The 27,209-nt window shown below is 32.3% G+C and overlaps 1 protein-coding gene across 6 annotated transcripts in view; it reads right to left on the bottom strand.

Annotated features, from left to right (window-relative positions):
- KIAA1109 (KIAA1109 ortholog) overlaps nucleotides 1-27,209 on the bottom strand; it is a 211,643-nt gene that overhangs the window by 151,299 nt on the left and 33,135 nt on the right. For all 6 annotated transcript variants that reach the window (XM_041758126.1, XM_041758130.1, XM_041758131.1 and 3 more), the window contains exons 7-17: nucleotides 24,166-24,352; nucleotides 21,258-21,339; nucleotides 20,415-20,608; nucleotides 18,711-18,790; nucleotides 16,456-16,606; nucleotides 12,840-12,996; nucleotides 12,351-12,429; nucleotides 9,938-10,029; nucleotides 8,446-8,563; nucleotides 1,671-1,826; nucleotides 1,283-1,380 (exon numbers count right to left, since the gene is read on the bottom strand). In XM_041758126.1, the coding sequence (XP_041614060.1) occupies nucleotides 1,283-1,380; nucleotides 1,671-1,826; nucleotides 8,446-8,563; nucleotides 9,938-10,029; nucleotides 12,351-12,429; nucleotides 12,840-12,996; nucleotides 16,456-16,606; nucleotides 18,711-18,790; nucleotides 20,415-20,608; nucleotides 21,258-21,339; nucleotides 24,166-24,352 (1,394 nt within the window). The remainder of the gene's footprint in view (nucleotides 1-1,282; nucleotides 1,381-1,670; nucleotides 1,827-8,445; nucleotides 8,564-9,937; nucleotides 10,030-12,350; nucleotides 12,430-12,839; nucleotides 12,997-16,455; nucleotides 16,607-18,710; nucleotides 18,791-20,414; nucleotides 20,609-21,257; nucleotides 21,340-24,165; nucleotides 24,353-27,209) is intronic.

The following is a 27,209-nucleotide window of genomic DNA, read 5'->3' as shown; positions in this document are numbered from 1 at the left end:
GCCTGTGTCTCTGCCTCTCTCTCTTTCTCTCTGTATGACTATCATAAATAAATAAAATTTAAAAAAAAAAAAAAAAAAAAAAAAAAAAAAAAAAAAAAGAAAATGAACATAAATTTCAAAGGCAGATTTTATGATCAACAGTCAGTTAAATAACTGGAATAATATTTTACATTGACTAAAACTAATTTCTGATTAGAAAATTAGGGGAAAAAAATCACGGAAATAAATAGCATAGTCTCCACAAAACAGTAAAAAAATTATCTTCTATGGGATAATACACTGTAGCTCCATCCACTTCCTAGCAAACAGCAAGATTTCATTCTTTTTGAAGGCTGAGTAATATTCCATTGTGTGTATATATACCACAACTTCTTTATCCATTTATCAGTTGATGCACATTTGGGCTCTTGCCATAAAATGGTTATTGTTGATAATGCTGCTATACACATTAGGGTGCCGTGATGCCAGATTTCTTAACCAGCAGCATAGAAGAGTGGTTAAGAGAATGAAGGTCTAACCTATACCACTTGGGTTCAAAGTCCAAGTCAGCCACTCACGGGCCACAAGTTACATAAACTCAGTTTCTGTTTCCGATTTCATAAATGCAGATAACAACTACCTCAAGAAAAATGTTCTGAGAATGAAATGAGTTAAAACACGTAAAGCACTTGGAATAGTGTCTGGCACACAGAAAATGTTTGTTATTAGTTGCTCTTATTTTTTTTAACACCATAACCTCCATCAATACTACAACTATTTCTGATTGCCCATACCCTAAAAATAGGCGTTCCACAAAATTTAATTTTTTTTCCACAAAATTTTAAACTCATTAGAGTTCCCTTTCAGAGAAAAGGAAGAAAGGTATTTTGTGACTAACCCTTGTATTCATGTTTACAATTAGTAATGAAATATAGGAAAGTATAAAATCTAATACATATACTATAAACATGAGAGCTAGAATGGGTTTTCAAAAGAACATGTAAGTTAGCCACCAAGGTTAGAAATGAGCTGTGGTTAAGAAAATAATCAACTCAGGGTATTTTCTTTTTATCGCCTAACTCCTCAAGGGAAGTCAGGGAACTTAGGGGAAGGATAGAACATTACTGTTAACTACAAAAAAAGAAACAGCAATTTCTGTGACACTGAAGCTCATGAACAATGGTGGAAAGCTAAAATACCACAGGATAGCAAAGAGACAGGCAGGGAAAAGTAATTACAAGCTTTGGGAAATCAAACTTACTAATAAACCTGTGGAATAAAGAATGCACACAATTATACATACTCTTAAAGTGAACTTGGTGTTACACGTAGCTGGAACAAAGTCCGTAAAAGGCAAAGAGAAATCAATGTTTAATGTTTCCCCACAGGCTGCCAGATACACTACAAAAAGAGCGGGGAGAAAAAGAGAGAAAATTTACTTTTAACTTCAATAAAGCTTTAAAGAAAAAAATGCCTTAAAAACATAACTAAAAAAATGAAAGATAATATGCTTATTATTATTATTATTAGCTAATAAAAACTCTGAAGTAGTTCTCTGAGAGTATTGTAAGACAATGGAAAAAAGACCAATTCTAGTATCTAGTAAAACTACAAAATCGATGTCAATTTCTGTTGTTGTTATTTGTCTTAAGGAATAGAATACTTGACCTTAATTCTTAAGAAGTTCTTACCATTTTCCTGTTGTTTAGTGGAACAGTCAATCCAATTGTGTTGATTAGCAGCCCAAATCATTTCAAATTGATGAAACATGATTTTAAAATTCCATGTATATGGCACAAATGAAAAAATATCTGGAGCACTATCACTCGACCAGTCTTGAATTAAATCTAAAATTATGTGAGTGGGAGACAGAAAGCAAAATTAATTGCAATCCAGAAAACAAAATATAAATATTCTACCACCAGTCAAAAATAAATTTTTCTTTTGCTACTAAAAGAACTTTTATACTGAAATGCTAAAAGATGATTAAGATATAAGTAAATGATTTAATAGCAAACCAGTGTTTACCTACTAATCACAGTTCCAAGTAAGAGATATTTCATGCATTTTATATACCTATTATGTTTTAAAGAAATTTTAGAAAGGAGAAAAAAAAACACCTGAATATCCACTACCCAAATATCCAGCATTATCAATAGTTTTCTAGTTTTTTTTATGTAGATTTTTATACTATTCTAGATGTACATATTTTATATATTGCTTTTTCCTTATTGAACTCAAAATTTTTCCATGTTATTTCAATACACATTAACAAAAACTTTAATCCGAGCTCATTAAAGACGTTTGCCAGGATTGATTTACTTAGCCATTTAGTAACTTTGGATACTTAGACTCATTCCGAATTTTTGTGTTATATATTATTTTATGTATATTTTCATGCAAGATATTTTAGATATTCAGGAATACTTTGTCAGTATAGATTCCAGAAGTGGAATGGCTAGGTCAAAGTTTATAAATTTTTTCAAAACTATTGTAAATTACAGGATTGCTTCCCAAGAATAGTGAAATCATTTATACTTCTACAGGAAATCTATGCTTGACTATCTATCATTGTACTCTCTCCTGCATTATACTTCTTTCCACCTTTCCCTCTTTCCTTCTCTTTTTCTCTGCGGGTAGCGGGAGGTTGTAGCTTGGTAACTAATAGATAATAACTGAAAACTTATTTTAGTTGAATTTCCTAATTACAAGTAGGGTTGAGCATTTTTTCATGTTGATTTACTCATTAAACAAATACCTACAGAGGGTCTACTGTGTGCCAGACTATAATGGTGAACACAAACTTGGCCCTGTTAATATTTACAGTCAATAATCTCTGATTTCTGATTTGCTGTACTGCTGATTTGCATGGTTTTAAGTGCTGCTTTTTAAAACTATTCATTTATTTAGTCTGCTTATCCTTTGTTACCTTTTTATTTTAATCTCAATAGGCAAAAACTCTTTATTATAAAAGCATTAACACTAATCTAAAAAAGTGGCTTTACTTTTTCTTCAGGCATTCACATCGCTTATGTGCATATACTCCCAGCAATCATTATCTTTCAGTACATGGTCTCCTCCTAAAGGTGTCAAGTTCATCTCTGTATACTCATTGTATATAACACAGTGCTATGCATATAAAATTGAGCTTTGTGTAAATGAGAGAGAGAGAGAGAAACAATTAGAAGCAGTATTATAACACACTTTGACAGCAGACAGTCCGGGTTTAAATTCTGACTTTACCATTTTACTAGCAATGCAATCTTAATTAATGTAAACGCTATCAGTTTTCTCTTTTACAAAATGAGGACAACTTCACAGACTTGCTGTGAGAACTGAGATGGTATGTTTGAAGTTTTAGCAAAGTAACTGCTACAGGGTAAGCACTCTATGGAAGCATTTTATATTAAAGATATTCTAAAGAAAATAGTAGGTAAAAATAATTAAATATTTAAAGTAGTTTATTTGGATTTATTTTTTTAAGATTTTATTTATTTATTCATGAGAGACACAGAAAGAGGCAGAGACGTAGGCAGAGGGGAAGCAGGCTCCCTCTGGGGAGCCTGATATGGGAATCGTTCCCAGAAACCCAGGATCATGACCTGAGCCAAAGGAAGACACTCAACCACTGAGACACCCAGGTATCCCAGTTTCTTTGGATTTTAAATGAGGTCTTTAAACTGAAAAGTACTATATTCAATAATAAAATCAGAAGTCAAATTTATCTTATATAATATCATATGAAATTATGATTTCATTATCATTTAAAATTTAGCTGCAATGTACAGTAGCTTGTGTACATTAAAAATCTCTCTTATAAAATGGCAAAATAATATATTTAATATCAAATGTCAATAATTTAAATTAATATTAAATTTTAAGTCAATTGAATATGGAAATTAACCTGTTCTATAAAAACTTCACTTGACAATTTTACTTCAAATGTATTTTTATTTCACTAAACAAGTAATCATAGTGGTTTATCATACTATATACTCTGTATGCTTACTTCTGAAGTTTTACTTCTACTTGCCACCCTACCTAACTAACGTGACTCCATCCCAACTTGCTAGCTTTATTCTTTAGCACAATGGCTAGCAATTGAGAGATACCCAAAAGTCATCTCTGGAATTAACAAACTCTACAGTATAAATTTATTTGTCAAGCTGATTTTATCACTTTCATTCTTCGTCAACATTTTTAGTTCTGTACTTTTACTCAAACTATTCATCCCATCTAAAATAATTATACTCTTTGTATCTATCCTCTCTGATAAAGGAAAACTCTAACCATCATTAACAACAACAGGATACTACAGAGAGAGCAAAGGATCCACAGTCAAAGAAAAAAAGTACTTAAATATCTCTTCCACTTACTAGCCTCACGGAGTCTGCCTAAGTCATTGGATGTTTCCCGCTTCAATTTCCTCACTCAGGGATAGCAATAATAGTTACCTCTTTTCAGAGTCATGAAGGTAATATAAATGAACATGTTTTAGAATTTCTATGAAGACATACTATACAAATAATCAGTTATTATTACTGAGTTCATTTACATATCCCATTTTAGATCTTATGGTCTTTCCCTTACTTTCTCTGATTACCTTCAGGTCACAACGATTTCCTCTGTATTCGTGTCTTACACCCTTTTGTTAGTTTCAGTTCATGCTAGCACTCAACATATATATAATGTTTTGTATTGCTTCATTTGTTTAGGTCTAGTACACATGCCAATATACTTGATAAATAATGCAAAACAAAAAATGCCCATAAAGTGACATACCCATAAATTATTTGTGGGCTGAGATCATGGTTTAAATTTCATTATTAAGAGACTTTCAACTTACATTGATTACATTTATCTACTTTACACTTCTAGTTAAAAGATTGAGACATAATTGCTAGTAAAATAAACACAAATTCAAATTATCCATTATCATCTCAGGAAGCTAATATGTTTATAAAGTTATTAGCCAATTATTTTAACAAATCTTATTGTTTTTTTTCTTCCATGAAATTTCAAGATATTCTGCAATATAGTTTCCTTCCCATCTTATACAATATCCTTACTGATAATATTTTAAAATATGGCAAAATATTTTACTAGCCTCAACAACTATATCTAATTGTTTTCTCTTTAAACCAAAAGCTGCTCTCATTAGCAGATGGCCTTATCAAATAATTTAATTTAAAAAAGGAATTATTTTCTTGATGACTGCCTTACTTATTTAGACAAAAAATTTTTAAAGTTATTAAGTTGTGATGAACACTGGGTACTGTATGTATGTGCTGAATCACTATATTATACACCTGAAACTAATATTACATTGTATGTTAACTAACTGGAACTTAAATAAAAACTTAATAAAGTTATTAAGTTGGTAATCCAAACATTCATCTGGAAAAAAAAAATCATCTACAATTGACTTTACAATTAGGTTGTCAGGCTAATACCCTATAAAATGTCAGTTAATTGTATTGGAGCTTTGCAATGTTGTTAACATTGTCTTCTCCCCTTCATCAGAGTAAATATAAATCAATTTTTGTCTTAGCAGAAGAGACTCCATTTCTGCCTTTTTTTACATCTTTAATTCCTGAGATTCCTTATTATATTTATCATAAAGCTGTCTTTGCCCCACACTAAAATCTCTTAAGAACTTCACTTAATAATTGGCATAAAAATGGCTACTGAGGAATATTATTAGGCATTCCCTCAGATCAAATTAGATCATTTGTTTTCTGCAGAATTCTGTCATTAGAAAAATATAAAACTGAGAAAAGAAAACAGCAATTCAAACACTATAACCAAGTTCGTTCACTCCTAGGCTAAACATATTACTCTCTAATAATTATCCTTTTTAAAGAATAAATAAGTTTTTAAAGGATTCTAAGAAGCAATAGAAGAAATATGAATAAAAGTTACAGCTGTAAACTCTAGAATTGAGAACTTTAAGTTTTTTACCTATTTTATTTAAATTTCTCCAAATAAATTTTAGAAAGATATAACCAAAACAGTGAATTGCAATATGTATAAACTTACAGATTAGAAATAAAGAAAATAATTTAGAAAAAAAAACTTAGGGAAAACATGATTGTAACTTGGGAAACGCTTAGTTGGTTGTTTGAATGTGACTAACACAATGGTCAGCCTAAATGAAAGTGTTACCACAAAATTAAAAATTTAAATCTTGAGGAATTATCTACTCCAACTATTCTTAGCACTCAGACTTATCAAAGTCTAAGAATGTGAAGTCTGGAGTAAAAACAATGTGAAGGATTAAGGCTTGAAAACAGAAACCTATTTTAAAAGGTTAGCAAAGTTAAAACTGCAAAATCTTAAGTGAGAGGAAAACTGCTACTGCTGAAGAAACTATATGTAAACAGATTCTCGAGCCAGATGACTTGGGTTGGAACACTAGCTCGACAGACTTACTAGTTGTGTGACCCTGGACAAACTGCTTGACCACTCTGTAACTTACTTTCCTCATCTGTAAAACAAGGATAACAATAATATCGATCTCAGGAATTATAAGAATTCAACAATTCAATATGTGCAAATTGCTTAGAACAGAGACAAACACATAACACACACTATAAGAATTAGTTTTGTTTTTCTTTTTAAATAAATCTGAATTGAGCAGTACTTATTCAATGTTCAGCTTTACTGACAAAAGTTTAAGTTGCCTTGGGGTTCTGTTATATCCTCTACTACCAGGACCCTGACTTGATCCTTGAAGAATTATATATCTCCAAGAACACAGAAGCTTTCTATCTAGTCCCCATGATAAAGTTCCCAAACAAACCAGGAAAAAATATAAAAGACTTACAATTGAACATTTTGTAATAATGGCATTATAAAATACCCAAACTCTAACAATAGCAAAATTAGGGTATCAATTATTATCTCTATTTCACAGATAAGGAAACAGAGGCAAAATAATTAGATAATTTGCCCAACATCATATTGCTAGTAAATAATGTGAGGGCACAACTATCTATGAACACCTGACTATTACTATATTCCCAGATATCTAATAGTACTCAGCACAGATCAGAAGCCTATAAATGACTGGTGGACATAGGCACAGATGCATGGATGAATAGATGGATGGATAAATGTAGCAATCTGTAAAGCAAATATTAGGTGCTCTGGGGTAGCCACTGACCCTGGCAAATCAGATCAACTCCATTTAGCTAAACTTTATGGGAAAGTTCTATAGATACAACTTATTTTTGTGTAGTATTATTTATGTTAGAGACCAAGACCACATGTTCCTAAACCCATAAAATATGAGTAGCTATCATAATATGCTTCAAGAAATAAAGGAATTTTTTTCCAATTAATGATAACATCAAATCAATATCCATGCAAATATAAAAGAGTAAGTAGGAGCTCCAAATACAAAAATAACATACCCTTGTACACTGTTGGTGCAAATGTAAGTTGGTACAGACACTGGGGAAAACAGAAATACTGAATGATCCAGTAATTCCACTACTGAGTATTTACCCAAAGAAAATGAAAACACTAATTCAAAAAAAATGTATGCATCCCTATGTTTATTGCAGAATTACTTACAATAGTCAAGATATGGAAGTAAACTTAGTGTCCACAATAGATGAATAAAGAAGATGTGGTGTGTGTGTATGTGTACGTACACATGTACACACACACACAGAGGAATATTAAGCAGCTATAAAAAATAAAATTTTGCCATTTGCAACAACAACATTTCATCTACATCTGGAATCTAACAAACAGAACAAAGAGCACAAACAAAGAAAATAAACTGATGATTACCAGAGGGGAGGAGGGTAAAGAGATGAGGAAAATAGGTAAGAGGAAGTGGAAGGTACAGGCTTCCAGCTATGGAAAGAGTAAGTCACTGGAATAAAAGGCATGGCATAGGAAATATAGTCAATGGTATTGTAATATCATTGTAAGCTGACAGACAGTAGCTAGACTTGTGGTGAGCACAGCATAATAGATAAGAGTTGTTGAATCCCTATGTTGTACAACCAAAACTAATGTAACGTGTCAACTATACTTCAAAAAAGTAAAAAAATAAAATATTTGACTATCTGAATATACTATTTGTGAATGACAATAATTGAAAAAATATAATGAAGCCATGCTGATGCCTAATTCAGGAAAAGAAAGAAATTGGTTCATCCTCCCTAAATTACCCCCACTAGACGGACATAAAGCACCAGTCTAAGATGAGTTCTTTCATTTTTTTGTAAGCCCAATTCTGGGTTGACATTTTCTTTGTTTGTGGTAAAAGAGAACACAAAATATCTGTATTTAAATTTTCTGCTTTATATTCTTAGCCCAAAAAAAGAAGTTTAAAAAAATATATTAACTGTATCACCAAATCCCTATGTTAAATCTAAAAGCAAAATTTACTGAACGTAAACAAGTTCACTGTGATAAATCTCACTGTATTTACATTTATTAAAAAATTACCAGTAAAGAAGTTCTTCTGTGCAAAGATGAAGTGGTAGGTAGCCTTATAAACCTCTAATTCACACTGCCAAGTCTGTGGCATGTTCCATATTCGGGGATAACTGGCATTGATGTGGAACTGCAAATGAAATGTTAAGTAAAAATGTTAGAGCTTAAAATGTGACATTGTGTGAAGAGCATAGAAATAAATTCACACACACACACACCAGTGGACTAATTAAAACTTATTTTCCTGCTGAGCTGAACAGAAGGTCCCTCTGAGATTCTAATATTACTGTGGCTAAAGGTCAGTATCCATGGTTACATCCAGCTCTTTGAAATACTAAGCCATGATGTGTCCAGAAAAACTTAAGAACAACAAATCAGGCTATGATTTTGATACTGTAGTCTAGCTAAACTATTGTTACCAGAGTAACAACCAATGTCACAATTCATCCTTAAGCCTAATCTATTACATGAGAAGCTCTGGGTTTGGCCTCCAGTGCTTTCCAGGTGCCCATTTGGCAGTTTGGTAGTAGTGCTTTATCATGTATTTTAGGTGCTTTATTATGTATTTCATCTGCCAAAGTTTCTGCTAAAGGTAAGAGTTGCCTGACCAGGAATAGCATTATTGCCTGACCAGGAATAGCATTATTGCACTGCACCATTTATCAGCAATAGCTCAGGAATTCATTCAAATGCTGAATATGCCAGTTTAATATACATTTATAGTATCTAATATATTCTTGGTAATTTCAAATTTTTCCTCTTAATTTACATATATATCATGTATAAATATACTTTTTTTTAGACAATTAAGGATCTAATGACACCAGCTTATAAAAGAAATTTTCTGAGTATCAGCCATTTTACATAGTGGCTTTTGTTATTATTGTTATTGTTGTCTTCCCTAATAAGGAATAATTTGCCTGATTAATGAAATGTGTCCCCACTGTGCAATTTTAATCATAAGCATTTCTATTTTTTTTTCTAATATGGAGCAATCTGCAGTATCAGTAAGATTTTCTTCTTTTTACTTCATTAAGTAAAAAACAAAATGACTTATTAAGCCATGAGAAAGAATCCAATGGGATCAGAAACATAGTGAAAAATTATCTCTTTTACAACATGGGAGTTAGTGTAGTCATAAAATGAAATTTAAAAATAATATTCACATTTTCAAAGACTAAAAACCACATTAGCATTACCTTCTGCCCATAACCAGAAGTAGAGCAAAAGAGAGATGCCAGAGTCCACAGCACTGGGAATCTACTCTCCTTCACAAAAATAAGGCCAAGAGCACCTGGTAGTTCTTGAATGAGATTAACCACTTAATGACTTCTGGTCATAAAAATTTTATATTAAAAAACTAAAACCAAATTCAGATTTTATATAAAAAAATAATAATAATAAATAAATAAATATATATGTGTATATATATATATATATATACACACACACACACACACACACACACACACACACATTATATCATCATTTACTCTAAACTTACTGCTAACATTTCTGCTTCTAAAAGGGTCCGGTATTGCATGCTTGTGGTGGCATCAACATGCAAGAGCTGTCCTTTAATTGCAGGAGTATAACCTAGTAAGTGAAAAAATAAAAATTAAGAACTTTAAAAATATAGGTATGATTAAAAATTTTGTACTGGAAACATCTCCCATCACCACCCAAAGAAGGAATCCCTGAAAAATGGTGATCAGACACTATATAAAAACATCCCAGTAACGAGGAGCTTGGTCATAACAGGTGACCTTTCTCATTTTGGACAGCATTTTGGACAGACTTCTTGAAGAAAGAAAGTTCCATCTTCATAGAATGTCCTCCTGATTTTGCTTTCCAGTGCAAAACTGTAAGTCTACCCGCTAAATGACAGTTTTCAACTATTAAAGAAAGCTCCCATGTCCTTTCGTCTTCCACTAACTCAAGGGAACTTATTTTCATCATTTTCAACTGTTCCTTATTAATGAGTTTCTAAGCAACAGCTATTCCTTCTGTAATTAATGACAGTTAGCAAATGACATAGCTACATTCTGAACAAAATCAGAAAAGTGCAGAGTATTTCACTTTTCTTGAAGGGCTGCCCTTCTATGAACACTAATGCTATGGTCACTATTATATGGCTAGTACAACATGCATCCTGCTCTGGGCATTTTTTTCAAACAGCTGAATCTCTGAAAAAAAAGTTTTAAATGTATTTTAATCATATTTTGTTAATGTCTAAGGCCTAAGTCTATTTATCCCCTCAGATAGTTATCTTAAAAGCCACTTAATCTTTACCAAGAACCTGACTGTGGGCTTTCTTCAGACCCATAACTCACTAAGAGTGCCACAATCAGTGTGCTATGGCACTTCCCATTAATTCATAATAAGTATTCTTGAGATACTGATTCCCTCAGCCCTCAGTGGCTTCCTTACTCCAGTGTACCAATAATTGTACCAAAAAAAAGTGTACAAATGTCTCCCTGTGTGCAATTTCAGTTTTAAAATAGTAGAGGCACTTCCTTAACTGAATCATTCTCAATTTTACACAACCCTCAACTATCTTTTTCCTCCTACTATATATCTGTAATTAAGGTTTCCCTAAAAGATGTTCTTTCCAACTCACTACTCTGCATCAACCAGTCCTAGACAATCTCAAGCATCTGCTTCAATACTCTGATTTACCACTCTTTTAAAACCAGCTAAGGTAAGGTTTAACCTTCATCAAAAGAGCCTCAAAGTTACAGGGAAAAGACACACTATGCCACGCTGTTACTGCCTCACAATGGATTATCTAAGTAGGGAGACCCAATTGCTATTTTTTTATACAAGCTGATGAATGTAGTCAACCTGCCTTCTTCTTATACCAGCAGCAAAAAATGTGACAGAAATAAATAGAGAGCGAAGAGTGATATAAGAATTACCCTAATTATACTTAGCCATAGTTACATTATTGGTTAGTGACAAAAATACGGGTAAGTTGCTATTCTCTGTACTCTCAAGGAAGTGAATAAGTAAAGCAGAATTTCATTTTAATTGCTCTCAATTACAAATATAATAACAGGCTAAGAAGAAGGAATAAAGAAGAAGGCTATATTTTGAAAAACTTAACAAAATGTATTTTTTTAAAGATTTTGTTTATTTATTCATGAGAGACAGAGAGAGAGAGAGAGAGAAAGGCAGAGACACGGGCAGAGGGAGAAGCAGGCTCCACGCAGGGAGCCCAATCTGCGACTCGATCCTGGGTCTCCAGGATCACACCCTGGGCCGAAGGCAGCGCCAAACCGCTGAGCCACCTGGGCTGCCCAATAAAATGTATTTAATCACATTATTGATTAACTTGTGTCAGAGTCCAAATTTTAAATGCATAATGAATTTAGATTAGCTCAGATGAAGCGATAGCAATCAGAGTATTATTTAATATTTTAAATATAAAATGTTCTGCTTTCTTAAAGTTGTATTTTTCAAAGGATCAGGCTTACTCTGACAAAAATCTATTAACAATATAACCTAAAACAAAACCAGTCAGTCATTCTATCTCATACTGTCCATATACCATACGCCAAGTACTGGGTTCAGTACCAAGTTTACATCAGTTTAAAAAACACACACAGCACCTGCTCTTGCAGAGCTATTGACTACTAGGAAAAATACATTTTAAACAAATTACGCTCAGTCTTATAATAAAAGAAGTATTAGGGTATAATGAAGCATTAGACATAACTTGATTTAAAAATTTTTCCCTTCTTTCTAGGTGCACAAATAATTAAATTATGTAATATGTACTGTTAAGTAAATATAATAGAAAGCTGAAAAAGAAAACCCCATTAATGTTAGTTTAAGTGGGCTAACACACTATTTTTTATGTGTCAATTATTCCCCTATTTATCATTTAAAATAGAAAAATACTCATTATAGCTTACCATTTTCCTCAACTGTCATTGGAATATTAATTTCTAAATATGAGCCAGCTCCTACATTAACATGTACAGCATTTGTTTCCTATCAAAAGAAAAAAATTAAACCATATAAAACAATTATTTTCTCACTACTTAATCATACTCCCATCTTTATTTTTCAGTTATCACAGACAAAATAAAATCATCAATGATACTTTTAATAGGTATTAAAAGTTTCTAAGAACAAAAGTTCAAAGTTTTACTAAAAATACATTAAAACAATTTAGCTAGATATAAAGGAGAAAAAGAACCAGACTATAGAATTAAGGTTTATTATTAACTTTTTCTACTTTTGGCACTTAATGAAAACAACATATGTACATATGTACAATTATTACAGAGGGAGGGTGGTGGGAAGCTCACAGAAATGAATCTAAATCACCAGGAAAATACTCTAGAAGATAATGTTCAAATTTTAAACACTATTTTCTACTATATTAGTTCAATAATCACCCTGTTTTTGGTAAACAGCAAATCAATTGTAGCATCTGCAATAATATTCATTCGTAGTTCAAAAGCAAGGATCTGTCGTGGTCTCCCAGGCTGTGCAATTTCAGAAACTTTCAGAACTTGATAATCAGGTGGGAAGAAAAACTTCCATAAACAATCTCTATATAAGAAGGTAAAAAGAATAACTTGTTATTCAAACAATATTACATCTATACAGGAGCAAAATCAGTATTCTAACTTTGCATTATCACTGCTATCTCATTTAACAATTGGACATGAAATAGAAAAAAGATTAAGTCACAAAATAACACCTACTCTAATTTCCTTTCAGTAAAACAAGACTCTTTTCTCCAATATTTTATACTTCCAAAGATCAGCAAGTTTTTAGTATCTTTTTAAGATTTGTTTATTTACTTGATAGAAAGCGTGCACAGGCATGTACATACATACATCCCCACAAGGGTGGGGAGGACCAGGGGGAGAGAATTTTCAAGCAGACTCTCTTGCTGAGCATGAAACCCAATGTGGAGCTCAATCTTACAGCCCATGAGATCATGACCTGAGCTAAAACCAAGAGTCCAGAAAGAAAATACCATGAAGGAAAAGCTGAATACCTTAAAGATTCAGAAAAATTACGTAAAAGTGGTAGAATGAAATAAAAATCTACAAGCTAACAAGACATTCTACATCAGAGATCAAAATCTCTTCACAAAACTGAATTATCCAATAGCAAACAGTTGATATTTCTTCCGAAAAAAAAATTTTTTTTTTACAGATTTTATTTATTTATTCATGAGAGACACAAGGCGGGGGGCAGGCAGAGACACAGACAGAAGGAGAAGCAGGCTCCATGCAGGGAGCCTGATGTGGGACTCGATCCGGGGTCTCCAGGATCAGGCCCTGGGCTGAAGGCGGCACTAAACCACTGAACCACCTGGGCTGCCCCTCTTCCGAAATTTCTTACATCTTAGTGGATGCTAAGAAAATTGACCTTACTATTCATTTCTAGTTATAATTCATATTTGTGTAAACACTCAAAATGGGGAAGAAGAAAAGGCTACAAAAGAGGAAATGTATATGTAGGTGAAGAGTGAAGTATTGTTAGTAAATAATACCATGGGAAAATAAACTTTTCTTTTCTTCCTTTTTTTTTTTTTAAATAAATCTGAATGAATGGTTTGGTAAGTCCAGGTTGAGAAAGGTATTGCTGTTTTCTCCTGGCAGTGGCAGGATCTACTGAATACAAAGATCACCTTAGAAGTGAATATGGCTGTAGAGTAAAAGAATTTTAGTTTGGACTTTCATGTAAACATACCCTAATATTTTTTAATGTAACAAAATTAAATACAGTTTAAGAATAATCACACGAGGGGATCCCTGGGTGGCGCAGCGGTTTGGTGCCTGCCTTTGGCCCAGGGCGCGATCCTGGAGACCCGGGATCGAATCCCATGTCGGGCTCCCGGTGCATGGAGCCTGCTTCTCCCTCTGCCTGTGTGTCTGCCTCTCTCTCTCTCTCTCTCTCTCTGTGACTATCGTAAATAAATAAAAACTAAAAAAATTAAAAAAAAAAAAAAGAATAATCACACGATTCAAATTTTAGAAATGCAAAAATATTTTATGTGTCTGGTTAAAGCATTGTTTTAATTTTTTCCTTTTAACTATAATAAGGTATAAATGTAACTTACTGAATGGGATATAAAACCCCTCATTTTCAACTATTCCACAGTAAATAGAGAATAGTTTACTACTATAGGAAAACTTTTATCTCAAATGTTATCTAAAAATGAAAATTTAACCAATAATTTGAAAAGCATTTGTCTCCTAACCTGAAATTTTAAGCTGTTCATTTTCAAGTCTAATAAATAACATAACTAGAACTCAACAAATATTGTATTAGCATATTGCAAGTTTTCAAATAACAAACTTATCATACAATTGCTAAACAGTTACATTTGATGGGGCAGGTATTCCTAAATACTAGAGATACCAAATTTAATAGAACATACTACTTAACAAAGTAGATAATTCTTCAAACAATGCTAGGTAGAAAACATTTTTTAAAACAAGAAATATCAGAAAGGGAGACAGAACATGAAAGACTCCTAACTCTGGGAAACGAACTAGGGGTGGTAGAAGGGAAGGTGGGCAGGAGGGGGGGGTTGACTGGGTGACAGGCACTGAGGTGGGCACTTGACGGGATGAGCACTGGGTGTTATTCTATATGTTGGCAAATTGAACACCAATAAAAAATAAATTTATAAAAATAAAAAAAAGATTAAAAAAAAAAAACAAGAATAAAAAGAGTCATCATATCAAGTCAGTATTAGCACTCTTCATCAATCAACAGCCTAATATGATCTGCTTTGATGAATGATTTAGTTTGTATTTCTCCATTTAAGCTAGTTTATGAACAGAAAAACTAACTTAGGCAATGTCTATTTACATAAAAATTTAGATGTTCCCTCATAACCAGTGGTAAATGTCCCTGTCTGTGCTTAAATTCTTCAATAAATAGAAATATGGTCAGAATATATTAAAATAAGAATTACTCCAAAATTAATAGAATGACTAAAAAATTTAAAAAACCTTTCAGACACTGTCCATGACCTCCAGGATAAAATGTTTCTTAACTACCTATAAATCTCCTAACAACCTCCATTGTCATCATGAATTTGCAGAACTCTTCCTTTGTCTCAATTATTTGTCCTCCTCTTCTTTTGTTGGCTAACTCCTACTTAGGTTTCAAAATTCAACTCACATGTTACCTCTACTAGAAAGCCTTCCTAAGTCTTCTCTGATGACTTTTACACTTGTTATGGGAAGAACTGTGTCCCCCTAAAAATTCACATATTGAAGTACTAACCTCAAGTATCTGAGAATTTGCTATTTGGAACAGAATTTTTAGAAAGATAATCAAGTTAAAAAGTGGTTGTTAGGGTGAGTCCTACTCCAAGATGACTGGAGTTCTTCTAAGACAAGGAAACGTGAACACAGAGGCCTACTAGACACACAGAAGGGAAGACCATGGGAAGACTAGAAGAAGATGGCCATCTCCAAACAAGAGAGAAGCCTTGAACACAACCTACTCTGACAGCCATCAGAAGGGACCAATCCTACCAACAACACCTTGATCTCAGAACTCTAACCTCCAGAACCATGACAAATTTCTGTTGTTTAAACTACTTAGTTATGACAGTCTTAGCAAACTAGTACATTACCTTTCTAATTTTCATTAAGACTTTTCACTTCCTTTACTACAGCCCTTCACAAAACTCTTCTGTTTCTTTTTCCTCACTAAAACTGAACTGTATGTCTTTTATCTGAATCTTTACAGCCCAATAATCCCTGGCAAATTCATTAATTAAATACAAAAGAAAAAACAAAGGAACCAATAACTATGCTCTTCACTCATCATTTTTCTAAATTAGCTCCTCCTTCAGAATGAACTTGCTTATGCCGATTTCTCTACCAACAAGTTATAATTTGAATTAAAATGCTTACCCTGTCATAATAAAATAGCTTATAAAAATATTAAGCTACTTGTTAATAAAATTTATAGCTTATCTTAATACAGTTAAAGACATACTTAAAGACTTAGAAATATAATTTACTCAAGTACCTTTGCCTATCGGCCCATGGCCCATAATTAAAGTCTGTTCCTTTACCACAAACAATATCCAGTCCCCAACATGGAGGCAAATCTTGTAATTTGCAATCCTCACTGCTCATTTCTCCTTCAATATTTTCTTCTGTTTCTTCTGGAACAAGTCCTATATTACAGAATATACAATACAAAGTCAATTACTTATAATTACTGTCTAAAGATTTCTAGATCAGTAGTTCTAAAAATGTTTTGCTCCTGGTAACTCTTTACACTCTGAAAAATTACTGAGGATACACAGTGGGAATTTTTGGTATTATCTCTACCATAATTTACTGTATTCAAAATTGGACCAGCAATTTTTTTAGATTTTATTTTTAAAGTAACGAAGAACTCGTTGCATGTTGACACAATGAAATGTTTAATAATAATGAACTCATTATATTTCATTTAATAAAATTTAATACAAATATGATATGAAAACTATTTTATAAAAATTAAATGAAGTTTTAATTCCATTTGTACTTATTTTTTTTCCAAAGATTTTATTTATTCATGAGAGACACAAAGAGGCAGAGACATAGAGAAAGAGAGAAGCAGGCTCCCCCAGGGAGCCTGATGTGGGACTAGATCCCTGGGCCTCGGGATCATGCCCTGAGCCAAAGCAGATGCTCAACTGCTGAGCTACCCAAGAGTCCCTTAATTCCATTTTTATTTTATTTTTTTTAATTCCATTTTTAATGAAAATACTTCTTAATGAAAAATAACCATATTTATTAAGCAAATTCATTTTAGAAATAAGTATTGGCATTGTTTTCATTTTGGCAAATCTCTTTAATGTTCAGCTTAGTAGAAAAAAGGCAAATTCTCAAAGCTGCTTCTGCATTTAATCTATTGTTCAAGGATCTGAGGAAAACCTAAACTCAAACAAATAGGTATACAGAAAAGGGAGGAGTATCTTAATAGCTTTTTCAGATAATTTTGGATATTCTTCTCTGACACTATACCAAAATTGAACAAGTGGTAGTTTCTTAAAAGTTATTTGCAATGTGGAATCTGAAACCCTATCACTGAATTTTTCATACCCTGATACATTAAAAGTTACTAATCTTCTACTTTGAATATATCTTTTACCCATGGCATAACTTTTAACATCATGCATTTGGAAAATACTGACTCACAGAGACATGCGTATGTTTTCCAAATACTGACAAATTTCATTATTAAACATTTTTAAAATCACATTTGTTAATAACACTGGTCTTATCAGAAAAGTCCTTAAGCTCACACAGTAGCAGACCCAAATTTTCCAAAATTCTGATTTTCATGTGAAAACTCAAAATCATAGTTTGTCTCTAGTTGCTCCTTCAAGTAAAACTGGTGCTTCGTGAAGAGCAAGTAATTCAGGTGGGAACTCAACTATACAAGTGCTTTTCCTCCAAAGATCAGTATACTCTGGAATGTAGCAGAAGTATTATTATATGTACTCGCCATTTTATCACACTGAATATTTAAAAGTTTATTCAAGGGTCATGACTTGACAAAAATAATTTTTACTGCTTAACCAAGGTTTTTTAAAGTAATACTGGTATTTGTTTTACTGTAAATATGTGCAGTGAACAAGACAGTGATTACTAGTTTGGTTTGGAACTACTGCCTTAATTCATGCTAATACACCAACACTTTCACCCACCATCACTTTTGTACCAGCAGTGCAGATGTCAATAGGGTGAAAAAGGCAACTAACATCCTACTTTTACTCTGAAAATACTCTGACCTCATAAACCCCATAAAGGCATAAAAAGTAAGAAAAAAGGGCTAAAAATCCAGGGTTTGGCTACTTTTGTAAAATTCAAGCCACCTGTAAAGTACTGTAACCAGCTACATTTCAATCCTTAAATTTCAAGTCTCAAATCTAATATACTACGATTTTTTTTTTCTCTCAAGCTAGTATGAACTACCTTAACTGTCATCACATTCTCTAAAGGTTTTCACACGAGGTCACTTGCATTCACAATTTTTGAGGTATACTTCTGAAAATAAGATTGAATAAAAGATTCCTATACTGTTCCTTTGGTCTGAATTTCAATTTTCAATTGAAATTTTTGATAAATGACACAGACATTTTTTAGGTAGGCACTCTTCCATCCATATTTACCATTTATTGATGTTTATTTTATTCTAGCTAGGGAGACTTAAAATATTTTTAAATATAAATATTTCATAGAGGAAACAGAAGCTTAGCTATGAAACATACTTTCATAGATTAATACCTGGCTCATCCATGTAGTAGTAGATGTCAACATCATTTGATTGCATCACCACAAACCCTTCTCCCATTAATCTTGGTGGCCTATAAGGAGGGGGGAAGGCAAACTAAGTATCTCCAGAATACAAAATGTTCTGTATTCTAATTATGGTAGTAATAGTTAAAAACAAAAAGAGAAAAAAAAAAACCTAAAGAGCAATCAAGTGTAGTATATTGAAAAGGGAAAACAAACATCTTTTACACAATTAAGGGAAAACAGACATCTTTTACACAATTAAGTTTTGCATATTTGTATTCTATATTAGACTAAATAATAAAATGGTACTGAAAAATTTTTAGTTAATATATTAGTTTCAAAAAGAAAAAATGAAAAAAGAAAATCTGCTTTACATTTTTCATTTTAAGTCTTAAATGATAGGGATCAATTTAAATCAAACTTTAATTAAATACAATGGAAGAACAATGATCATTGGAATAATTATATTCTGTATTTATAATAAGAACTTTAAACTTAAAATTCAACCATTTTAATATTAATAATACTTTACAGTTGAATAGGAAATATTTTATATATCTGTAAAATGCTGTCATTTTTATTTTTAAGAACTGTATATTATCTTTATCTTATCTGTTCTCAAGAATATCTAGTTGATCAATTTGAAAAATTCTGGAATGAATGTTTCTCTACAATCACTTTCCCACAACCTTTAGTTGCTTTGATTCAACAACTTTTTATCATTCATATACATCTTCCTTCCATATTAAAATTGACTTCTCAATCATTAGATAATATATATAAATTAGCAATCTTCTTCTAAATATGTATTAAATGACAAACATTAATATTTAGTATCATTTAATTTCCATACTTACTTTTGAAGGGTAAAAAATACAATTTCACATTTTTTTACAAAAATTAATAAAACACTTTTTTATCTTACTCCAGTAAATTTCACATAGTCCAGATTTATTCAGTGTTATAACTTTTACCCATAATATACAGAACTGTGTGCACAGCCCACATTCTACAAAATGCTTACCAAAGTTTGTGATTATGAAGAATGAGATGAAGTAAACTCAGTCTCCTGGTACTCAAGTAGGGAAAACTTCTCTATCATTCTAAGCAAACCCCAGGAAATTTAATAAGCAAGGTAGCCAAAAGGTGGAACTAAGAAGGAATAAACCTGCTTCTTATAAACTCATAAACTTTTTACTGCCTGCACACAAAGATAAAAGCTGGGACAGTTCTAAAACTGTATCATGCTAACTTCACCAGTTTTCCAAGAGTAATTTAGACTCAATTTTCAACTTTTCATGAACTCAAAATGGTATTCACTATACTACACTTGTTGAATGTATTAATAACTAATCCCTTCTGGAAATAAAAACATACCTGTAATGTATATTTTCTGAGCTACAAACATCAGAAATAAGTTTCAATTGCCCAAAATAAGTTTCTCAAGTATGGTGAAAAGGAGAAAAGGATAGAAAAATTATAGTTATAATGTTATAGGAAAATATTTAAAATTAGAGTTCATCAATAGATATCCATTTATCTTATAATTATAAAGTAAGACTATACTGTTAACTTATTTAATACAGACATATACCCAATTATTGCCCAACTTAGAGCAAAAAAAAAAAGGATTCTAATTGATATCTATGTTAGATATAAAGAAATTATGTTATTTTTATAAAACTTTCTTACTCATCATTTTGAAGACCAACGTATCTTGGACTAGGAACTAGCATGACTCGAACATTTTCAAGCTTCCCTTTCACAATATGCATGAATTGGTCAAGATGACTAGAAGGTGGTTTTGTAGTATAAGTTAAGAAAGCATCATCAAAGTTGATACATAGAGTTTGAGGTTGGTAATGATTTCCAAAGGCCAAACGTCCCTAAAAAATAGATAAGAGAAATTATGTCACAATATACAGACCATATATTTTTCCTTAGTTGATCTCATAACAAACATTTTCAAGCAACAACTAAATAATTCCACTTTAGCACTATATACTATTCAAATTATTTCACTGATCAATTTAGACCAGTGTTTAAAGAAATCTAAGGGGATCCCTGGGTGGCGCAGCGGTTTGGCGCCTGCCTTTGGCCCAGGGCACGATCCTGGAGACCCGGGATCGAATCCCACATCGGGCTCCCGGTGCATGGAGCCGGCTTCTCCCCCTGCTTATGTCTCTGCCTCTCTCTCTCTCTCTCTCTCTGTGACTATCATTCATAAATAAATAAATGAATAAATGAATAAATGAATAAATGAATAAATAAATAAATAAATAAAATAAAATAAATAAATAAAATAAAATAAAATAAAATAAAGAAATCTAAGTACTTGTGAATTAAAAAACCCTTAAGACCTAATAAATTTGTGCTAAGATGGTATTGGTGTTGAATTAATTCTTTCACACTTTCATGAACTTTGGAACCAAAACAACTCTATAAAATTACTTTCTTAAGTGAAAATTTTATTTGCAAATATAGGGGTTTCCATTATTAACCCACCAAATATTAATTGTAGCGAAATTTACTTACTGTGCTCACATTGACCTTTATGACTGGAATAAGTGATCTCCATGAAGATGTGGGGTCTTGAGATTCTGTTTTTACTTTAACCCTGAGAAAAAGAAAAAGAAAAATAGATATACATAAGAAAAACCTAAGTAGCTGACTTCTCCACAAAGTTACCAGCTGTAACTTTCCAAATGCATCTAATGATTGCTCCAGTAAACAAAATAAAGACAGCATCTAACAGAATACTAATACCTCTCAATTATCTCTTGGAATGCACTCTGTCATATATCAAAAAAGTATAATAACGAAACTATGTTGTTTGAGTGATAATAAGTTTTAATGACAAAAGTATAAATTACGGTATGTTGTCATTATATCCACCATTATACTCATTACAATGTGATATTTCATAAGACAACCTACACTAATAAAACAACAAATGACCAAGGTACAAGTCGCTTTGATATTTTCTACTGTTCTAAGCACTTTTGACAACTCAGCTGATCCTTTCCCTTCCCTATCTCCATCACTTTGTGACACTTTGTGACAAAATTTCCTCTCAATAAAATGAAAATGATAGGTCAAGAGTAAAAAAAAAGAAATAGGACATACACAAAGTATACAAAATTTAAGATATGAAAATTTCACAGCAAATCAATCACTAAAGATTTCAGATGAGAACTCAAGGTATATATCTTCAATAATCCAGTAACTCCTAAATCACAATTCTGAGGGCATCTCCACTAAGGTAGCCTTCAGTGCTTAAAACTAAATTTGAAACTAACCTATCTCCCTTCTAACCTCTTTCTCTAGATTCCATGAGCATGACCACTAATTAAATTAGAAACTGGATTCATTATTGCCTCATCCTTCTTACTACTTCTCCACACCTAATCTATCACTTCTTATGGATTCATTTGCCTAAATATACCTGTAACCCATCCACTTCTCTCCCTTCTCTTTGTTACCAACCCAATTGATGATCATCTCTTCCTTGGGCTGTCACAACATCTTTCTTCCTTCTCAGTGTGTATAACTTTTATTTCCTTTCGTCTTATTGCAATAGGTAGTACTTCTAGCACAAAGGTGAAAAGGAGGGGGACATTTTTGCTTTGTACCTGATCTTAATGGGAAAGCTTCTAGTTTCTCACCAGTAAGTGTATTGTTAACTGTAGGATTTCTGTAGATATTCTTTATTAAATCAAAGTTCTCCTTTATTCCTAGTTTACTCTGAGATCTTAATCATGAATGAGTGTTGGATTTTGTTACTTTTTCCTGCATCTATTGATACGATCATTTGATTTTTTCATTTTTAGCCTGTGAACTGATTTTTGAATGTTGAGCTAGCCTTGTATACCTAATAGTTTTTCACTCAGATGATGAGGACATTTATTCCCAATTAAATATTTCATGGATATTATGTCCCAGGCACTGAGCTAAGAGACCAGGGATACCGAGACTATGACAACCGTTCTGTTTTGAGGGAATTTATAGTCTAGAATGGGAGTAAGAATAGTTAATAGGCAATTTTAGTGCAAGGAGTGTTATCTCATTCATTTGGGGAATATAAATAATAGTGAAAAGGAATAGAAGGGAAGGGAGAAGAAATGGGTAGGAAATATCAGAAAGGGAGACAGAACATGAAGACTCCTAACTCTGGGAAATGAACTAGGGGTGGTGAAAGGGGAGGAGGGCGGGGGGTGGGGGTGAATGGGTGACGGGCACTGAGGGGGGCACTTGATGGGATGAGCACTGAGTGTTATTCTGTATGTTGGCAAATTGAACACCAATAAAAAATAAATTTATTATTAAAAAAAAAGAAAAAAAATAGAATTCTGTGAGCACACACAGAAGGATCAGGGACACCTGAAGGGTGAATGAGTTAGGCAAAGAAGATGAAGAGTCCTCCATAGAGAAGAAACATCATATACAACAGAGAAGTTGTTTACTGAGGCTGGAGTGGATTGAGGTGGGAAAGGAAGAAATAAGAATTTGTTTGCAGATGACACAATCATCTGTGTAGACAATCTGAAAGAACTAACAAAAAAACTCCTGGAACCAATAAGTGATTATAACAAGGTTGTGGGATTCAAAGTTAATAATATCAAAGTCCATCACTTTCCTATATACCAGCAATGAATAAGTGAAATTTGAAATTAAAACTACAATATCATGTACATAAGCACCACAAAAACTGAAATACTTAAATATAAACTTAACAACATATATATAAGATCTGCATAAGGAAAACTACAAAACTGTGACAAAAGATATCAAATAATCAAATAAATGGAGCTATATTCCACATTCACTGATAGGAAGATTCAATGTGATCAAGACGTTAGTTTTCCTAACTTGCTCTATAGATTCAATATAATCCCAACTGTGATCCCAACAAGTTGTTTTGTGAATATTGACAAATTGACTCTAAAGTCTACGTGGAGAAGCAAAAGACCCAGAATAGCCAACACACCATTGAGGGAAAACAGCAAAGTTAGAGGACTGACACTACTGACTACAAGACTTAACTGTAAAACTACAGTAATCAAGGTAGTGCGGTATTAGTGAAAAAACAGACACATAGATCAATGTAACAGCATAGAGAGCCCAGAAACAAATGAAATAAAATTATATATTTGTATATGTACCTTAACTATGCATATATGTTTCTATATTTATGTGAATGCACTGGAAAGGAAAAAAACAGATAACAATAGTTATCAATATGGAGGAAAGGAGGACTAGTAAGCAGAACAAGACTGTTTCTTTTTACATTATTTGAATTTTTAAAAGAATTATATAATAATTTATGTGAATGTAAGTTTTAGTCAAACTACAGATTAGGCTGTGTTTAGGTGAGTAGCATTGACGATATTTAAAGTAAATGTTAAAAGTCAGAGATTAATAAAATTCAAGTATGACTATGAACCTTTCAATTTTGGACTGGGTTCTTGTTCTTCCATTTTCTCGTGTTTTATCATCCTCTTTCTTGGGTGGAATTATCGTTGGCTCCAAACCAAACAATTCTTGAAGACGTCCATAAAGATCCGAACGATTATAGACATGAAATTCAAAGTCATTGACTGTGATATATAATCTGGTTTCTGCTTTTGGATCTAAAGATATCAATTACAAAAAAAAAAAAGTTTTTAGTCAACGTTTCAAAAATTTTAGTCAGATCTTTCTCATAGCTAAAGTAACTAATATAATTCTATGAAGGAGAATTTCTAAAATTTAAAAATATAATGTATACAATACATATAATTTATAAATATAAAAATACATAAGCACATAAATATGTTTTTAAACTATATAAAATACCAGCAAAAGGAAGAAAAAAGCTGATGTTACTATAGTACTCCAATTTAGCATTCTAAAACAACCTGAATTTCTAAATTCTGGCTGTATAACAACAGAATTTAAAGACTTTATGCTAAGAATAACAAAGTACTATTTACAGACTAAATGTAAAACTTTACCCTAACAATAAATTTATAATAAAATATAAAAACAGCAAAATGTTCAAAGTATGATACATTTATTTTTTTTAAGATTTTATTTATTCATGAGAGACACAGAGAGAGAGAGGCAGAGACACAGGCAGAGGGAGAAGCAGGCTCCATGCAGGGAGCCTGACGTGGGACTTGATCCTGGGACTAGAGTATCAGGCCCTGGGCTGAAGGTGGCGCTAAACTGCTGAGCCACCAGGGCTACCCAGGATGATACATTTAAACATCACATTTAGTTTTTAAATTTTATATCACAAAACAAAGATTTTTCATAAATACTAGTTTATCTTTTAAAACTACACAATATTAAAACCAAGATTTTATAAAATATAGACTCCAAATAATCTTCTCAAATAAAAGACGTAATTACCTTAAATATAAGTAACAATAGTAATTAATAAACCTAAACTACAAAATGAGATGGGGAACTTGTTTCTACTGAGGAAATAATCTTTTTTTTTCCTGAGGAAATAATCTAAGATGGTGTGTTACATGTCAACCAAAGAGGGTCAGAAAAAAGGTACCCTAGTCAGTGCTTTCTTTAGTGTGTTCTTTTCTTAATGTTATTTATACATGGGCTTTTTTTTTTTTTTTTGAGTTTCTTTTTTAACCTTCATTCATGTTTCTCCCTATCAAATTCAATTGAAGGACAATTAAAATGAGATATGATCAGCTAGAAGGGCTTAATTTTTTTTAATGGTTAAGGAGAACTGTTACTTTCATTTAATATTTTTTAAGCTATGGTTTAAATAGAAAGTATACATCTTTCGTAATACACCAAATTATACAAAACTAATTTCTTCTTGAGTTACTAGGGGAAAAAAAGCATATGAAATGTCAAATGCCCTAAATAAAAATAAATTTTAGCTTAAATGAACAAATGAAAAATACTGTCACTCATACTTCAAAAATAAACTATGGAAAAGGTAGCAATAACATTAATTTTTTATGCAGTACTTTTAGTTCTACTCCAATCTAGGCTGTTTCTTCACAACTTTCTAAGATAATTAAGAAAAAAAAAAAAGAGGGAGAGAGATAACTAATCCTTAAAATAAAACACAGTATTTAGGAGCAGTAATTTTTCTGATATTTTTTAAATAGCTCTTGACCTATGTTCCTTCCTATTTCTTCAGATTTGTTACAGGACTAAAAACTAAGACAATCCCCTAAACTATTATAATCAAGTGTTTTGCCCCCTTTTTCTTGTTATAGGTTAAATTCTTAAAATTAAAAGAATAGGAAGCACTGTTTTTTAATACATTTGAAGCACTCTAAGTCTTGATAATAATAAATATCATTATCCATTTTTAAGTAAGTCACCAAACTCTATGACTCATTAGGTTTAAACCTTTCCTCAGTAATTATCCACAATCTCTTCCCAAAATGCCAGGATCAAATACCCAAAAGAGTACTCAAATATTTCCAACTGGATACTTTACACAACGGTTATCTCACACTTGGCATATCAAACCAAACATCTGATTTTTCTTACCCAAACTTACTCCACAATATTCTCCATCAATAGTCAATCTTTTCAATTCCTCAAGCCAAAAAAAATGGACTGCTCTCTTTCTCTCCTGTCCCAGATAGTACCAGCAAATTCTGTCAGATTTCTTTTCAATATATATCCAAAATCCAACCACTTCTCACCACCTTGGCCCAAGTCACCATCAACTTACACCTGTCTTAATAGAAGAGGCTTCTAACTAGTCTCCGTGCTTCTATTATTCTCCGTGCTTCTCCTTATTCCCCTTACATGGACACCTTACACATCTTTTATAGATCTTATAAAAACCTAACTGAAATCATATCACTCTTCTGTCCCCTAACTTTCTGATAGCTTCCCCTCCTACTCAGATTAGTATCAAGGTCTTTTAAGTGACCTATAAAATCCTACAGGATCTATACTCTTCTCTCCTAATTTCTCCAAAAAATTGGCCTCCACTTTGGTAATAATAGGAACAGAACAACCAGGAACTATTCTTCCCCCAGACATTCACAACTCATTCTCTTACTTGTTTCATGTTTCTGTTTAACTATCCCCAAACAATAAAGCTTTTCCTGACTTCCCTATGTAAATGGCACCCTCCCCACAGCAAACCAGCACTCCTTATTCTACCAAATCTGTTTTTATTTTCCTCAATGCCATATTTTCCTCACTCATTCCTCGAGGTTATATTTACTTGCTAATTACCTAAATCCATCCCAACTTGAATGAAGCAAGATCTGTAAGAGAAGGGGCTTGATTTATTACACGATGCATCCCCTGGTACTTACAATTCTTAGCACATAGAAAGACTCACTTGTATGAAAGAATAACAAAGCATCTTACACAAATTATACTCCTAACAAAAGTATACACAAACAGATCTTAGAATTTTTGAAAACCCTACATGTAGAAGCATAATAACTGCAAAGTAGAATATTTTTTCTATTCCCACATTGACCCATACAAGTAGGAATT

This window comes from Vulpes lagopus, chromosome 6 (genome assembly GCF_018345385.1).
Source record: "Vulpes lagopus strain Blue_001 chromosome 6, ASM1834538v1, whole genome shotgun sequence".
Classification (NCBI taxonomy): Eukaryota; Metazoa; Chordata; class Mammalia; order Carnivora; family Canidae; genus Vulpes; species Vulpes lagopus.
Note: the sequence above shows the minus strand (reverse complement) of the source record. Positions and strands in the feature narration are given on the sequence as shown.